Source organism: Nuphar pumila, chromosome 14 (genome assembly GCF_984573655.1).
Source record: "Nuphar pumila chromosome 14, dmNupPumi1.hap1.1, whole genome shotgun sequence".
NCBI classification, from domain to species: Eukaryota; Viridiplantae; Streptophyta; class Magnoliopsida; order Nymphaeales; family Nymphaeaceae; genus Nuphar; species Nuphar pumila.
Genome location: NC_143262.1, coordinates 1,090,192 through 1,108,465, shown reverse-complemented (window position 1 = coordinate 1,108,465; position 18,274 = coordinate 1,090,192). Strand labels below are relative to the sequence as shown.

General features: G+C 39.9%; 1 protein-coding gene across 3 annotated transcripts in view; it reads right to left on the bottom strand.

The window, feature by feature from the left end:
* The window catches only part of LOC149816014 (rho GTPase-activating protein 7-like), a 73,167-nt gene that overhangs the window by 21,470 nt on the left and 33,423 nt on the right, over positions 1–18,274 (bottom strand). For all 3 annotated transcript variants that reach the window (XM_089986663.1, XM_089986662.1, XM_089986664.1), the window contains 3 exons: positions 9,504–9,725; positions 8,655–8,972; positions 8,189–8,238 (listed from right to left, as the gene is read on the bottom strand). In XM_089986663.1, coding sequence (XP_089842789.1) covers positions 8,189–8,238; positions 8,655–8,972; positions 9,504–9,725 — 590 coding nt within the window. The remainder of the gene's footprint in view (positions 1–8,188; positions 8,239–8,654; positions 8,973–9,503; positions 9,726–18,274) is intronic.

Below are 18,274 nucleotides of genomic sequence, written 5' to 3'. Positions count from 1 at the left end.
GGAGAATAATACCTTTCAAATGATTTCAAAAACTACCTTGAAAATTATGGTATTCTTCACCAAAGATCTTGCCCAAAAACCCCTCAACAGAATGGGTTAGCCGAAAGAAAACATAGACATATAATAAAGACCAAGGTTTTAAAACCCGTGACTCGGAACTCGACTCGTTCTTTATTGACTCGTGACTCGACGGGTCAACTCGGCGACTCGGACCGGGTTTTGTTAACTTTTGATTTTAAAAGAAAAACAATATATAATTTGTCTGAAACCATGTTTTTGGAGTAAACATAGTCTCCAAATGTCTGTAAGAATATAAAAACAACTGCAAAGAGCTATAGAGGTTTTCTTGAATAATTGAATTTGATATCTATACAAGCACTTTGACTAATTCATGACTTGAATTAGAGGATGTGGTCACCATGAGTTCAGTCTGCAACTACCTAAGGTTCCTAAAATGGCCAATCATATATGCTAGCTTGTTTTAAAAGTTTTAATTCCCTCTCTAACAAATCCATAAATGTAAAATAGGGATATATGTGCATATTGACAGTTTACAGAATGCCCAATATCAACATAAATAAGCATTTTTCTCACGTATGAAAACTATGCAGGAAATATATTAATGGCACAACTATAAAAAGACTACTAATACTTGAATTTGTACAATGCTTGTTCACATAACAAATGGATGATGAAACCTAAATGTGACTTTCCATAGGCACATTTGACCCTTCATATATAGTGAGAATCATTTCTTTAAAATATTTTGCTAGAATAAGTTGATAGCACAGGGTGAACAGTAGTTCGAATAACATGGTGATTTTATTCTATGGATTTAAATGATTTTTTATCTTTAAATGATTTTATTTTCTTTTTTATACAAAATCTGGGGGTAACCCTTGTTAAAATATATGTACTTATATATTTCAAAACTGTAATTTGAAACTCAAAAAACAAATTTAAAACATTCCAGAACTCGCCCGAGTCAAGCCGAGTCAAGCCGAGTCAGGCCGAGTCAAGCCGAGTCAGGCCGAGTCAAGCCGAGTCAGGCCGAGTCAAGCCCGAGTTTTGGCAAACCGAGTTTGCCTTGCCGGGTTGACTCGCTGGAGGGCCGAGCCGAGCCGAGTCAACGAGTTGACTCGGCGAGTTTTAAAACACTGATAAAGACAACCCGAACTTTGTTGGTCTCTCAAAACATCCCAAAAGGTTTTTGGGTTGAAGCTGCTCTTGCATCTATCTATCTGATAAATCGACTACCCTCTAAAAATTTGAACAATATCTCACCTTTTGAAAAACTCTATACTAAAGAGCCTGACTACAGTCGATTAAGAATATTTAGTTGTAAATGCTTTGTTCTTACTGATAAGAACGATAAGCTCTCACCTAAAACAATTCCCTGTGATTTTCTTGGATATTCCGAAACCCAAAAGGGGTTTCGTTGTTATGATATCAAGAATGATAAGTTGTATGTTTCTAGAAATGTGAGTTTTCTGAAAAATGTTAATGGTTTTGAAAAAGGTTAATCCCTTGAAGATAACATGGATTATTCTTTCCTATTTGAAATGTTAGCTCATGATGATGTCAATGAGGATAGTGATAATGACTCTGCTCCTAATGACATCAATAAGAATGAAGATAGTTCCCCTCCTCTTTCCTTGGTACCTCAACATAGTAATGAAGAAGGTTTAAGAGAACCCATAACATATACCCACAGAGATAGAAGTAATTTCAGGAGTGCTATTGAAAAATACAGTGAACCTAGTAGTTCTAACTCAACAAATGATGATCTACGAAGAACTGAGAGAAGTAGAAGAGTACCCTCTAGGTTTGTCTCATTTGATTCTTTTTCACCCAGATATAGGGCTTGTCTTAGTGCTATTCACTCTTACTTTGAACCAAGGAATTTTGAGGAAGCTAAAAAATGTATAGAATGGCAAGATGCTATGCAAAATGAACTCACTTCTCTTAGGAAAGCAGAAACATGGGAATTCCAAACTCTACCTACTGGAAAGAAAACCATAGGTTGTCGTTGGGTATTTAAGGTTAAGACTAAGAGCCATGGATTTCTGGAAAAATACAAAGCTCGCTTAGTAGCTAAAGGGTATAGTCAAGAGTATGGAATTGACTATGAAGAAACCTTCGCGCCCGTTGCCCGAATGGTAATTGTTCGATGTCTCATTTCTGTTGCATCTATCAACAAATGGAGCATCTATCAGATGGATGTTAAAAATGCTTTTCTGAATGGTGATTTGAATGAAGAGGTTTACATGGATGCTCCACTTGGAATGGAGACTCCCAAAGGGAAGGTGCTTCGTCTTAGGAAAGCTTTTTATGGCTTAAAACAAGCTTCTAAGGCTTGGTATGATAGGTTTAACTTTGTAATGTTAGAAAATGGTTTTTCATCTTTCTTTACTGATACTGCTTTATTCGTTAAAAAATCTAATGCAGGGATTGTTATTTTGCTTCTACGTATGGATGATATGCTTATAACCGGAAGTGATTCTAAAGGGGTTAAAAGCATAAAATCAATTTTAAAGGATAAGTTTGAACTGTCTGACTTGGGTTTTCTAACTTATTTTTGGGGTATTGAAGTAGCTTACTCTCATAGAGGGTATTTTTTGTCTTAAACTAAGCTTGCATCTGAGATTATTGACAGGTCAGGTATTATTGATGATAAGGTTTGTGAAACTCTTGCTATAGTAGGAGCTAAAATGAAAATTGATGATGGTGTTCCTCTCTCCGATCCTACTCCCTACAGACAGCTTGTAGGATCGTTAATGTATCTGAGTATTACCAGACCAGATATCTCACATGTAGTTCATACGGCAAGCCAGTTTCAGCATGCACCCACCTCCGTCCACATGAGTGTCGTCTTACGGGTCGTAAGATACATAAAGGGTACTTTAAATAAGGGAGTTTTCTTGTCATCTTTCTCTGATTTAAAATTAATTGCATATACTGATTCTGATTGGAGAGGTGACCCAAATAACCGTCACTCCATCACTGATTTTTGTGTATTTTTAAGGAACTCACTGATCTCATGGAGATGTAAGAAGCAGCAAAAAGTGTCTCTATCATCAACTGAAGTCGAATATCGTGTCATGACAACTACTACCATGAAAATTGTATGAATTCATCAGTTGCTGAAAGATATGGGGATCTCAATTGAAGGGCCTACCAAACTATGTTGTGACAACAAAAGTATAATTTATATTGCTAAGAATCACATTTTTCATGAGCGTACCAAACACATAGAGATAGATTGTCACTATGTTCGTGAGGCGTATCTCCAAGGAGTCATTGACCTTCCATATGTCACGTCAGAATATCAGTTGGCGGACTTCTTCACTAAAGCTTTATGCGCTCCGAGCTTCAATTTTCTTCTAAGCAAACTCTCGATCATCCTGCCCTAAGTTTGAGGGGGGTGTTAAAATATATCTCGATCTTGTAATACAATATATATTTTATATATATATATATATATATAAATGTATTACATATACATATATATTATAAATGTATATTATATACTTATTTATATATATAAAATATGTATTTTCTCTTATTAGTCATAGGGGTAGTTTAGGCATTTCCTTTGTATTTTTTCGCATATTCACATTACGAATATGCATGCATTTTTTATTCTTTTCTTTTATTTCCTTTTTTTATTCTTTTTTTCCTCTCTTTGACTTTTTGACCCACCTTGGGGGGCCCAACCATGTAGACGTTGGGCCCTTCCAACGGTCACAATTGTGACCATTGGAGGGGCTCCAATGACTACAGGTTGGCCCCTCCAAGGCCTCTCTAAATGTATAAATAGGGGCTTCCTCCCCTTGTAAATATGAGGGTTTGGGGGACTATAGCCCAACCTTTTTTAATGCTTATGTATCTTATGAGTGCATTTGCACATTTGTGAGTTTGTGTATTGTGCATAAGTGTTTCAAGTGTTCTTGTTGTGCGTATGTGCACGTATTCGTTTCCAAGAATAGTGCACTTTTGATTGTAGTATCTTGTTGAAGATACTTTCACACCCTCATCAAGCTAAATAATACATATCATGCCCAACATGCCAACGTCACAAGTATGGTAAAAGATCTATAGCGAAAAACCTTAATCTATGAATGCATGGTTTAAACAAATGTTAGCATATTCCTATTTTCTATGAAATGTCAAACCACCTCAATGCGCTTCATTACTAATTGAAACACCCGGAATGAAAGCAATATGATGGGCCAGTGCATTACTACAACCATTTGCACAGGCTGTTTAATAAGCCAAATCAGCTAAAGTCATCTTTAACCAAAGTAATTCATAGTTTTTTTCTCTTTTAATGAGGAAAATGACCAATTTTTGGACATGCCAGAATTTGCCGACCAGAGAGGTGCATGTTTAACATGTCCTGTTTCAGTTGTCCCTCAGTGTACTAAAACCCCCCGGGTACCCCCTTTTGCCCACTAGGAAAATCTCCCGAACTGCAGTCTTACAGAAAAAGATGTGCACCCAGGCATCAACTTAACATCCTTCAACTTGACACCTTAAGCCGACCCACCTAGCCAGGTATGCAGAGCCTTGTGTGTGAAACCCACGGTTTAAAAAAAAATTTGTATCGGACCAGGGCCGGGTCGGGTCTGGACCCGACCCGGGCCCATTCTCGATAGGGTTTTTAAAAAAACCCGACTCGAGAAGAGGATTTTAAAAAAATCCTCTTCCCAAGCGCCGCACCCCTCCTGCGATATCGGATGGATTAGGGAAACCTACCGAGGTTTCCCCATTCATCGCCCCCCCCCCCTGAGCCCTTTAAGAACAACGTAGGAGGGCGAGGGGAGGCACGCCTCCCTCTCGAAGCTCTTCGCTCCCCTCGCGTCGGCCCTCTCCTCCTTCCCTGCGCACGCCGCCGACGTCGATCACCGCCGCCGCGATAACCACTGTCGACCGACGACGTTGGCGATCCTCTTCCCAAGTATGTCGTCTCCTCCCTTCGCCTCTCTCTCTCTCATCTCGCCGGAAGGCACGACAGGAGGCTGATGGCCCCTGCCGTGCCCACCCTCTTCACCTCCCTCTTTTCCCCCCTTCTTAAGGGTTTTGTCGGGAGGTCGACAGGCGGCGCACGGCCCCTGTCGCGCCCTCCCGCTCCCTCTGTGACCATCGGAGGGTCGACAGGGTGCCTGCAGGCCCCTGTCGTCTCCTCCCTTCCTCTTGGGGTTGACAGAGAGTCGGCAGAGGGCCAGTCTCCCCTGCGGCACACCCCCCCCCCCTCTTCCCGATGGGCTATCGGACGACCGACGAGAGGTCGGACGTCCCCCTGCACCCTCCCGCTCCCCCTGTGCCATGTTTTTTTCTTTTTTGGGGGATGTTGTCGTTGTGACCCTGTCAGGCAGGGGCCGAGGCCCCTGCCATCCCTTGTTTCGTTAGGCAGGGGCTGAGGCCCCTGCCATTCCCTTTTCAAACGAGCGGGGGCCAAGGCCCTGCCGTTTATATTTACGCCAGGCAGGGGCCGAGGCCCTGCCATTTTCCTGTTCTGTCAGGCAGGGGCAGGGGCCCCTACCATTATTCGTTCTTCTGGCAGGGGCCTCGACCCTGCCATTTCCTTGTTAGGTCAGGCAGGGGCCGCAGTCCCTGCCGATTGTCGTTTTGTCTGGCAGGGACTGAGGCCCCTGTCATTCATTGGGTTGCAGGGGTCGAGGCCCCTGTCATCCAGCTTTGTCAGGCAGGGACCGAAGTCCCGGCCATTTTATTACTCTTGTGAGGCAGGGGTCGAGGCCCCTGTCGTTGTCTGTTGTGTCTGATAGGGGTCAAGGCCCCTGCCATTCATTGCTTGTCAGGCAGGGGCCGAAGCCCCTGCCATTCGTTGCTCTGTCTGGCAGGGGCTGATGCCCCTGCCATCCGCTGTCTTATCATTTCGTGGTTTGGTCAGGCAAGGGTCGATGCCCCTGTTGTTCGTCGTTTGGTCAGAGATCGTGGGCCACTACCGTTCTATTTCTTTTTCTGTTATGCAGGAGCCTTGACCCTGCCACTCATCAGTTTCCGCCGACAGGGCGGGTCTTACCATTGCCCTTTTGTTCTTTTGACAGCTATGTCATAATAACTCTCACACTTTTGCAGACTTCGCATCGAACCCCGCTCTGGCTCCACGGTCTGAGCCTCGTATCATCTACACTCGTAGACGCACGCAGTTGCACGACATCCCAAGGTAGGGGAAAGTCGCACCAAGGGTTTGTATGAATGAAATAAAATATAAGGATTCTGTGATAGAATAGTTTATTTGGCATACATGCTTACCTGTAGGATTACTTAACTTGTGATTGTCGGTTTTGCGTCTCCTCACCCTTATTCTTTTGAAATTGCATGTGTAATGTAAAACTCTATGAGTAGACTCATTTCTAGAAAGAAACCCACGACAATTGCCACTGTAACCGGACCTTAAGACAAGTATGGTATAAGTTTTTCGAGAGGTAATGAAGTACCCTGAAGTGGGCAATCAACCCTTTATAGATATCAATGAGATTATGTCGGCCTCCACAGGCCAATTGCTCAAAGAGCAATACATGTCATGTATGAACTAAAAGAATCATAAGACATTAATTATTGCCCTCTCATCGTAGTCGTACCTCTAAGAAGGTACGCCCATACTTTTGGACAAGTACGTCCCATGTGTGTTACGATGTTTGGATGATGAAGTTGTAGTAACTTTGAAGCGTGCATTTAGCACAATTTTGAGATCACATAAATGGTGACAACTCGCCCTCACAGGCAAGATGCTCGAGTGGGTCCAACAGACCAGAGCATGTAGAATGGGGCGGCGGTTAAGAAACTCCGTCGTACTCATTCAACCTTCACGGTTCATCAAGGGAGAGGATGGATGGTACAAAAACTCCGATGGACAGGTTGTTAACAACCACCCCACGGGCAAAAGACTCGGCTTCCCCAGTCATCGGAGTTAGGGGAATCGAGATTACCATAAATTATCCTAGGTGGTAACTCCCAGGTACTTCTGCAGAAATTGGATGCATCCATGGGCCACGAATGCTTTTGGGTATTTACTCTCTTGGTCACTGGCTGTCCCCTTAGAAGCGGACCCAGTCAGTCATCCGGGTTAATGAAAACACCTGACATAATAAACCCCCAGATCGGTCTCGGTTGTTTCTACGTTTCGCGTCTGTGCATACCCACATGTCAGTTAATATCAGAACTTAAAGAATATCTTTCTAAATAGTTATAGATGATTGAGAGTAACACTGCTGGGAAATACTTCAACCTATAGCTCTTTGCTTACGTTACACTTGTTAGTATAGCTTTCAATTGTATTTATTGCCTTAATATAATAAATTGCTTATCTCATGAATGTCTTGCTTACTTACTGGTTTGTTGTGAAACTGACTCATTTCATGAGCAGGTGATGAGTAGGACTTCACAAGCGGCCGATGGAGTGGTGCAACATGGCTCAAGATTTCTCTTCTTTCTGCTGGCGGATTGACTCTGAGTTTTTGAGTTTTTCTTTAGATTATTAAACTTTGGGAAAATGCTCATTTTGTAATAAACTGCAGATTTTTAATCTATTGCCTTATTTTCTCAATTCCTTTAAGTTGTTGTTCATGTGAATGATGGGTTTTTTCAGCTAACGTACCCAGGATTGTTGACTTGTGCTCCTTTCTAAATGTCTTCCATTGTCGCTTTTAAAAGTGAAAACTTTAAATCTTTGAAAGGTTTTTCGATAATGTTTTCGAAATCACAAGTTGAAATTTTGGGGCGTTACATTGTGTGGCAAAGTAACTCAACTTGAACGCTTTAAGCCAACCCACCTAGTCAGATGTGTCACGACTCTGTGCTCAAGTTTTAGCATTTGATTGGGCAATATGCCAATAGCAGTTTTTGTTTTCTTTGTATTTGTATTCAGTTGTGCAACAAAAATTACTGAAAGGAACATGATTTCACAGTCAGAAAAGGTTTTCCATATGATAACAACAAGAGCCAGGGAAAAGCAGGATAGCAAGCAGCATGAAAGACAATTTATATGATAATCCCATGCAAGCAGACTGAATCAAACAGGACAAACAAACATCTCATTGTGTGTTTTAGTCCATTGATATAGCTCCTCACATTAAGAAAAAATGACTTATACATAAATTGTAATCAATACATGACCAAATTAGGTCAGAAAGGAATCAAGACATCGAAGACAGATGCTTACTCATCATCACTAGAAAAATCAATGGATTCCATAGAGAGGTTCTTTCTTGCCTGGAAAGACCACACAAATAGATAAAGATGAGTTCATAGTACAACAAAAGTTGAAGGTTTTATGTGCCCAAAATCTTGTGTCAATAAGCAATCATGAGATATTCAAAACAAAACTTCAAAAGCTGAAGGTTTTATCGATGAAATATGCCCAAAATCTCTTGTGTCAATAAGCAATCATGAGAAATTCAAAAAAAAAATCAAGGCATGAGAACTTATTAAAAGTGACAGAATATAGTTAGTCTACTAGAACCACTCAACATAAAGAACTAAAGCAAAGAAATTTAACTTTATGCCACTCCACCACACACACACACACACACACGTACTCTAACTCCCCAAAACCCTCTCCCCCTTCTCCACCCCCCCCCCCCAACCACGTGCGCGCACACACATGTATGCAGGCATTCTGTACTTACAGCAGTCCGCCCCCAGATTGCTGGTCTTCTGACGGTGGGTGCAGATCCATTTGACTTGTTACTAGTTTTTGCAAGGAATGATGACGAACTTAAGCCAGATAAATCAGGCTTTGGACTTCCCAAAGCAGGGATACTTCCCCATGAATCATGTACCTCACTAGCAGGCACACCTGATACCTTTTCATCTTCAGACCGTCTTTCCTGAACAGCATCAGGATATGGTAATGGGGCATCAGCTTGTTTCATCAATGTCTGACTGGTTCCGCTCAGCTTATGATTATTTTCGGTATCAGCATCTGAATCAATGCCTTCATAAACCTATAACTCAACCAGATACGTACAAGCTCAGTGTCAAAGCAAAGAATAAAGGACTAAACAATCTGAGTGACCAGAGAGAGAGATTGAGCAGTTTTAGATTTATCATGATTAACACAATGAAATTGATATCCTTTCTTCGATCTCTACATAGTTGCATATTAATCTTTCAGAAAGAATCAGAAATTAGTACTGACTAGGGATAAAGTTGCACCACAGTGATTCAAAATCTAAAATATCAATCAGAAAAAGCATGTGGATATTGAAAAAAGTGTTTCTTGCACAGAAAGATAAGTGAACAGCTCAGTGCCAAACACATATTCAAAAAAGGGATTGAAATATATTGACATTAGCACAGCCTTAGGATAAAAACCATGGCGGTATATGCATTTTCATGTAAAACATACAGAAGTTTGTGTCAGAGGATAAATAATCATGATACGAACTGTCAAGCACTAGAATACTTCAAGAACTATGAATAATGATAACATCAACAACAAGAACGACAAACTTGGGAAGACAACTAGCAAAAACCTTGTAGTCATATAGATCACTTCCTGCATTGCCACTGCTTTCACTGGGTGTTCCACTAAGTGCCTGTTCAGGATCATCCTCAGGATCAAGGTCATTCTCTGCATCATGATATCCATCATCTGCAGCTTCCAGGATCTCATCCTCCATTGAATCATCAGTGTAACTACCCTCTGAATCAGAGTACATATTAGGTGAATGAGAGCCCCTTTGCGAAAAATCATCCTGCGTTAATAATTAATAATTTAATACTATTCAGGAAGCTCAGAGATGCAGAAACACTGACTTATTCAAAGAAAGAAATGTGAAGGAAACCATGATAGTAGCTAAAACTGATGCATAAATCTTATGTTTTAAGATGCCTTAGAATTGAAACCATACGAAGTAGACTTATCCCCAATGGCAGCAACGAGAAGGATGTCAAGACAAACAGACACTCATATAAGGTTCATAAACATGGAATAAAATAATTGGCCTAACAAGATTCATAAGTGGATCAGGATACCCAATCTCATACAAGAACTGCATCAATCACAAATGAAGCACTCACAAAACTGAAAGTCCAACAACAAACATAAAAATAGATAGCTGTGCACTTGGCAGGGTCCTCGAGTGTCACTTTTAAGGTGAGAACAAATTAAGTGATACAAGCATATATCAAAAGACTAGAAGTCATAGGAACTGGTGGAATGAGGTGAAAAAAATCTTCGTTTTGGATTTCCCAGTCAGCCACCTCTGTCAAGTAAATATTACAGTTTATTTGTGTATTTTCCTATGATACTATACCAACTCAAGCTTGCTAAAATAATAAAATGATAAAATAGATCCAGCCAGAGTCACCATTTCGATCTACTATTCCCACTCCATCAATTTCATATACCATCTTTTTCGGGTGAGGCGCTCTGTTTCGCTTTTGATGCTTCCATTGATGATATCAATAATCCGGGACTACCAAGACTATAGTGAGTAATCAAGGTTCATGGTCAGATAGCGTCTATGTGGGCACATCATCTGATTGAAACGGTAACACCTAAGAAGAACCATTCCTGCATAATTATGGGCGGGTACTTCTACTTATGGAAGAACTGGTACACTTGATGCCTCTGCGAAGATGCCGGCTGGGAGTTCCGAAAAGGGCTATATGCTAAACCAGCTTCGGCGAAAGAGCTTCTAGTTCTCCGTCAAAAGAGTAAATGACCAGATCCTCTGTAACTCGGACTAACCTATGGAATATGGGATCAAGAGTGACTCCGCTTCAAACGAGCACTTGTATATGTCGTCCAAAGTAGGGAAAACACTAGGTGTCAGCATATCTTTTATCAAAATGCCTCTTCTATCGGACTGTAACCCCCAAGTTGGGATGTGGGGGGATGGCCAGTAATGGTTTAAATGAAAGAGAAGAGATGCTTCAAGAAGATCTCCGCAAATTCAACCGATTGATTCTCTGGAACCTCCTCTTAAGTGAAGAAGTAAAAGGGAATGGAGTGTTTGTTGTTCCACTGCCAACAAACAACCATTTAGTAGCCCAGTCTTTTTCATACAACTTTCCCCCTTTGTTGTGTCCTTAAAAGAACTTCTCTTTGTCAAAGAATAAGGAACACCCTTTTTCAATAATAAAGACAGCCATGGGAATCTGTTCAGTAGTGTCCCACAGTGAGCAAGGTAGCAAACCAGGGGTCGCTTGGAGATGGCTCATTGGGACTTGATAGATGAAAGTCTGTTTAAGTGATTGTTCTTTAGAACTTCTTACAGATCTCTAACTACTAACTCTATTGCCAAGCGTTGCCAGGCTTGCCTGAGGGTGATTCAAATCCAGATGGAAAGGAGCTAGCAAGGTAGATAGGAGTTACTGGAGAAGCTATAATTGTTGTTTGACGATAAAGATCTTCTGGCCTCTTTTCCTCGCAAAGCTCGAGTGCAGAGGTTGCTCCCTTTTGAGGTGCTTCTGGAGGAGATGGGGAGTCTGGTTAGACTCTTGCTGAGAAAATCTTTTTTGGGGGGTGCTTGGTTCTGAAGGGAGCTTGACTGCAACAGAAGGCCCAGCCTCCAAATCCCTGGTTGGAATATTATTAGCTCCAATGACAGTCCTCTCTCGATTCGAAAAGAGGAATTCTTGGCCTTGTTAAGGAATGAACATGTATCATAGTGTAATTGAAAGAAAAAGGACATGTATCATAAAGTATTGTAAAAATCATAAATTTGAATAACATTATCCTAGAATTTTTAAAAAATTTGAATTCACATAATATTGATTATGAGTGAAGCTAAATAAAATGCAGTAAAATACAGAGTAGAGTCAATAAACAATTATAAATAACTAAAACACAATATTGACATTCAGCTCATCTGAAAGATCATTTCACGACACAAAATATAAAACATTTCATCCAAACGTAACCCTAAGACAACTACTTCAAACTTGGAATGTAAGCTTCCAACAATTTCTTTAGGGAATAAAAAATGTCCTCTTGCAGTAGAAACAATGATGGGCTTTCATCCTTCCTTTCATCCTCGAAACTTGGGATGACCTCTGGCAATGGCTATCCAAGCTGCATCTCTGGAAAAGGCAGTTCAGACAGCAACCTGAGCCCTTCTCCCATCTATATCTAAACCAGCAGTTATTTCAGCATGAATGTTGTCTATATTCTGTAAGATAAGGAGTGAAACATGGGCATACAAACTCCCTGCGCCCTGCAATAGTTTGAAATTCTTGAACCCACCAAGCTCAGTAGGAATTTTGTGCCAACATACATAACAGTTTAGAAACTTTCCATGATCAACTAAGTTGCAATATTTCAATTCAGGGTCTTGCATCTCCCTAAGGATTATTTTTCTCTCATCCTGAAGCCTTATGTACATGTTTCTTTAACATTAGGTGCCACCTAAAATCAGGGTATGTGAAACTTCCATGACTTCATCAAATTAGTCTCACTCTCAGCCTTAATTTTAAGTCCTTGCAAGAACAAATACCAGTAAATTCAACATTTTATTACAGAATGTCGCATATTACAAGACTAAAAGGTAATAGTGGTTAAATTTGGAGACGTGCCTTGGTTGGCCAGAGAAGTTTCTCAGATGGTAAACAACCTGATGTCAGGCCCAATACTGTGGGGCTTGTATTTCAAGCCATGCTGACCCCGACTTGCTCTACAATCAAAAACATTTCTTATAAGGTATTCATGGGAAAGGCTGGGATAAAGAAGTTGATGCAGTGACCAAGAGAAGTGCAACATTTTGAGCATAAATTTTTTTCAGATATTTCTTTCAACCTGACCACTAGTCTATTTGAGCAAACCCCATGATAAGTAATTCACGGAAATCATAGGGGGAACAACCAAAAGGATATAGATCAAAAACATCATACAGAGGCCTTTCAGAGATATTTCACTCAACCAGTAAGATTCTAGATTTATCTATCAAGGCTTATAAATCCTTATCATATTTCTTTAGGAAAAGAGAAATACATTAGTCTCACTCTCAACATTTCTATAACTGATGCAACCCACAACGAAGTGGATGTCCCAGAGTTACCGGAAGCTTCTTAGGTAGGTGGGAAGCTCGCTTCCCGGAAACACGCTTCGGAAGCACGATACTCCTCGCTTCCGAAACTTCATGGGAATGTCGATTCCCCCACGCTTCTTCTATGTTTCCCACATGCATGGTATATGCTTTCATGTATTTCCTCTCACTTCACATGTACTTTCTCTAAATTGGTAACCATCATTGTTAGATTTTAACAAAAATTTAACTCTTTTAGTGAAAAATCATGAAATATAAGAATGATCAATTTTCTTTTAGTTTTTATTTGTTTCTTGTTTGGTCCCAAGCCCTAATATAGGAGGAGGGTTGCGGTAGGCCAGTGACAGCCAGCATAAAAACTTAGTCACACCCTTTGCATATGAACCAATATGAGAATTTCGTTGGGGCGTTCCCTACTGAGCGACGCGCTGTACTCTATAGGCTGGGAGGCAGTGATAAATGGCCATGGGTTGCTAGGTCATCGCCCAAGAGCGTCGGGTCACACCGGTGCCCGAGTGTGGTGTCAAATAGGCAAGGGTTCCCTCACTTTGTTGGACGGGTGAAGGTAAAGACGATAGTTCAAGACCATAAAGTTAGGTTAGCCACTTGGAACATAGGGTCTTTAACTGGTAAGTTGGTAGACTTAGTAGATGTTATGTGTAGGAGAAAGATTGATATTTTATGTTTACAAGAGACCAAATGGGTAGGTGAGAAGGCAAAAGTGATAGACCCTTGGGGATATAAGATTTAATAAAAATGAATAAATAGGAATAGGAATGGAGTAGGGATTGTTATTAGTCGTGAGTTTATAGATAATGTAGTTGAGGCCCGTAGGAAGGATGATAGGATTTTACTTATTAAATTAGTATTAGGTACGTAAATCATTAATATTATCAGTGTTTATGCACCTCAAATAGGTTTAGATGATTCCATTAAGCGTCAATTTTAGGAAGATTTAGACGGAGTAGTACAAGGGATATCTCATGGAGATAAGATTTTCATCGGCGGTGACCTTAATGGACATGTAGGCAGTAGTAGGGATGGATTTGAGAGTATCCATGGAGGCTATGGTATAGGAGAAAGAAACAAAAGTGGAGAAAGGATTTTAGATTTTGGTTTGTCCTATGATATGATCTTAGCCAATACTTGGTTTAGGAAGAGGGACTCTCACCTAGTAACATTTAAAAGTGGGGTTAATACGAGTCAAATAAATTTTTTCCTACTTAAAAAGAGAGATAGGGGTTGTTGCATCGATTGTAAGGTTATACCAGGAAAAAGTGTAGCTACACAACATAGAGTCTTAATTTTGGATCTTAGAATTAGAAAAGACCGCAAAAGGGATAGCCATAAGATAAATCCTAGAATTAAGTGGCGGGCACTGAAAGGAGCTAAACAAGGAATGTTTGTAGAGCAGGTAGTTAAGGAAGTTGATTGGTGTCTCGAGGAGGATTCAGAATCAATGTGGAATAAGATAACGGGTTGCATGAGAAAGGTGGCTAAGGGGGTACTGGGTGAGTCTAAAGGTGGTGCACTGCTAGGTAAGGATACATCATGGTGGAACGAGGATGTCAAATTAGCTATTAAGGTTAAAAGAGAGTGTTATAGAAATCTAAGTAAAAGTCATGATAATGAGAATTTGGAAAAGTATATGATAGCAAAGAAGGAAGCTAAGAAAGTAGTTCGAAACGCGAGGGATAAGGTATATAAGGAGGTTTATGACAAGTTGGATACCAAAGAGGGAGAGAAGGACATTTATAGGCTTGCAAAGATGAGAGATAGGAAATCGAGGGATCTGAGTATGGCTAGATGTATCAAAGATGAAACGCAAAGGGTTTTAGTCAAAGATGAGGAGATTAAGGGGAGATGGAAAGATTATTTTGATAAGCTATTTAATGAAAGTCATGCTCAGGATCTTGGAGACTTCTCCATTCCTTTTCATGAGATGAATCGTGACTTCATGCGCAAGATTCAAAAGAAAGAAATTGCAGAGGCTTTGAAGAAAATGAAATCAAGAAGGGTAGTTAGCCCAGATGGTATACCTATCGAGGCTTGGAAATGCTTGGGAGAGAAAGGTTTAGAATGGTTGACAAATCTTTTTAACAAGATTTGGTGGACAAATACGATGCCCAATGAGTGGAAGAAGAGTACTTTGGTACCTCTATATAAGAATAAAGGTGATATACAAGATTGCATAAACTATCGTGGTATAAAACTCATGAGTCATACTATGAAACTTTGGGAGAGGGTGATTGAGTCTAGGTTGAGGAAGGTTGTCATGATATCGGAGAATCAATTTGGTTTTATGCCTGGAAGATCAACTATGGAAGCTATACATCTTCTTAGACAACTTATTGAGAGAAATAGAGAGAGGAACAAAGATTTGCATATGGTTTTTATTGATTTAGAGAAGGCATACGATAGAGTACCTAGGGACGTTCTCTGGTGGACAATGATGAAGAAAGGTGTTTCTCTCAAGTACATTAGTATAATTAAAGATATGTACGAAGGAGTGGTAACCAATGTCCGCACTTGTGGAGGGGTGACAAACAATTTTGCTATAAGAGTTGGGTTACATCAAGGATCTACATTAAGCCCTTTTTTATTTGCTATAGTGATGGATGAGCTTACGAAATCAATTCAAGAAAATATGTCGTGGTGGTGTATGTTGTTTGCTGATGATATTGTTTTGATTGATGAGTCTAGAGCTGGGGTTAATGCTAAGTTAGAATTATGGAGACAGACATGTAATGAAAAGAGGCGGAAGCACCAATAGAGCAAAAGGGTCACTCCTTAAGAGTGACTACTAGAGTCAAGAACACAAACACCGAATGTGCACACACAAAACTCTCAAATATAGAAAATGACTAAAAGTCATAAGTTGGATTTATTGAAGAAAAGAAGAGAAGGGTGTAAAAACCCATACATTTAAGAGGGGAAGACCTCCTCTATTTATAGAGGAGGGAAGCACTAAAAGGAACCACAAGGGGGGCTCCCTTGTAGTCGTTGGGAGCCCCAACGGTCAGAAATCTGACCGTTGGAGCCCCAACGACTACAAGTGTGGGGCCCCCTTGTGGTCATTACAAAAAAGGAAAAATAAAGAAAAAAGAAAAAGGAAAAAGGGAAAAAGAGAAAAAATAAAAAAGAAAAAGATACATATGTGGTTTTACAAGAATACCCCTATCGGGTATTTATCTAAATGAGAAATAGTATATATATACATATATGTATATATATATACTTATATATATACGGATGTATATATATATAAGTATATATATATATATATATATTTTAACACGCCCCCTCAAACTTTACGGGGAGAAGACCGAAAGTTTGCTAAGGAGGAACATAAATCGTGGAGTTGGAAGCGCTTTGGTGAAGAAGTCAGCCAGCTGATATTCTGAAGTAACATATGGTAATGAGATAGTCCCTCTGAGATATTCGTCTCGAACATAATGGCAATCCATCTCGATATGTTTTGTCCGTTCATGAAAGGTGTGATTGCTGGCAATGTATATCGCACTTTTGTTATCACAGCAGAGCTTGGTAGGAGTGGAAATGAGGACGCCCATGTCAGCAAGGAGACTTCTGAGCCATACGATTTCCATAGTTGTCATCGCCATAGCCCGATACTCAGCTTCAGTAGATGATAAGGAGACTTTTTGCTGCTTCTTACATCTCCATGAGATGAGAGATTCACCTAAAAAGATACAAAGACCCGTAATTGAGATACGATCATTGAGATTGCCTCCCCAGTCAGCATCAGTAAAAGCAGTCAATTCAAGAGATGAGGAAGAGGATAAGAAGAGTCCCTTTGAGATGGTATTTTTGATATATCGCACAATTCTCATTACGGCCGCCATATGAACCGTGGTAGGTGCGTGCTGGAACTGGCTTGCTGCATGAACCGCATGAGCTATGTCAGGACGGGTGATGGATAGATAAGTGAGGGATCCAATTAATTGACGGTAGGGAGTTGGATCTTCAAGAAGAACACCATCTTCAAGTCTAAGTTTTGCATTGATAACTTCGGGAGTCTCAACTTTCTTTTCATCAGATATTCCTGATTTGGTACAAATTTCAGCAGCTAACTTCATCTGAGATAAGATGTATCCGCGTTCGGAATAAGCCACTTCAATACCTAAAAAATATCGCAAATAACCAAGGTCAGACATATCAAAGGTATCTTTTAGCATAGACTTAACATCATTTACTCCCTTTTTGTCATTCTCAGTGATGATCATATCATCAACATACAGCAGAAGCATAATAATGGAGTCACCTGTTCTTTTCACAAAAAGAGCAGTGTCAATATAACAAGAAGAAAATCCTAAATTTATTAATACGTTACTAAACCTATCATACCAAGCTTTAGGTGCTTGCTTAAGACCATATAAAGCCTTTTTTAATTTCAAAATTTTTCCATTTAAATCCATACCTGGAGGTGGTTCCATATATACTTCTTCATTTAAATTACCATTCAAAAAGGCATTTTTAACATCAAGTTGAAAAATTGGCTATTTTGTAATTGCGGCTATAGCAATAAGAGCTCGAACACTAGTCATTCGAGCAACGGGGGCAAAGGTTTCATCATAATCTACCCCATACTCTTGGGCATATCCTTTGGCTACCAACCTAGCCTTATACCTTTCCAATGAACCATCACTCTTAGTTTTTACTTTAAAAACCCATCTACATCCGATGAGCTTCTTTCCATTGGGAGGATCAATGATTTCCCAAGTTTGTGCCTTTTTAAGAGCATTAAGTTCAAGTTGCATAGTTTCATTCCAATGAGCATATTGCTTAGCATCATTGTAATGAGATGGTTCATGAAAAGAGTGAAGAGCAAGAAGGCATGCTCGAAAGTTAGGCGAAAAAGAATCATAAGAAACAAATCTATTTGGTATTTTGGAAATCCGATTTGATCTTCTTTGAGAAGTCTCTTCGGTGAACTCATTTTGGGAAAATTTTTCAAGGGCACAAGGAGGATTCCTTTCATTCCTTCTAGAGTAGACTTGAATTTGTCTTGAAACATTTTCTTCAAAGTTTTGATCATCGTTTGGATGTTCAACAAGATCTTCACTAAGAGATTCATTAGAATCAATATGATCATCTATGATGTTTTCTTTAGGCAATAAGTCAAATAAGAATGAATAATCAATATTTTCATTCGGTTGGTGCGAAAAACCACTTTCCTCTTCAAGGAATGTGACATCTTTAGAGATATAAAGCTTATTTTTAAGTATGTCAAAACA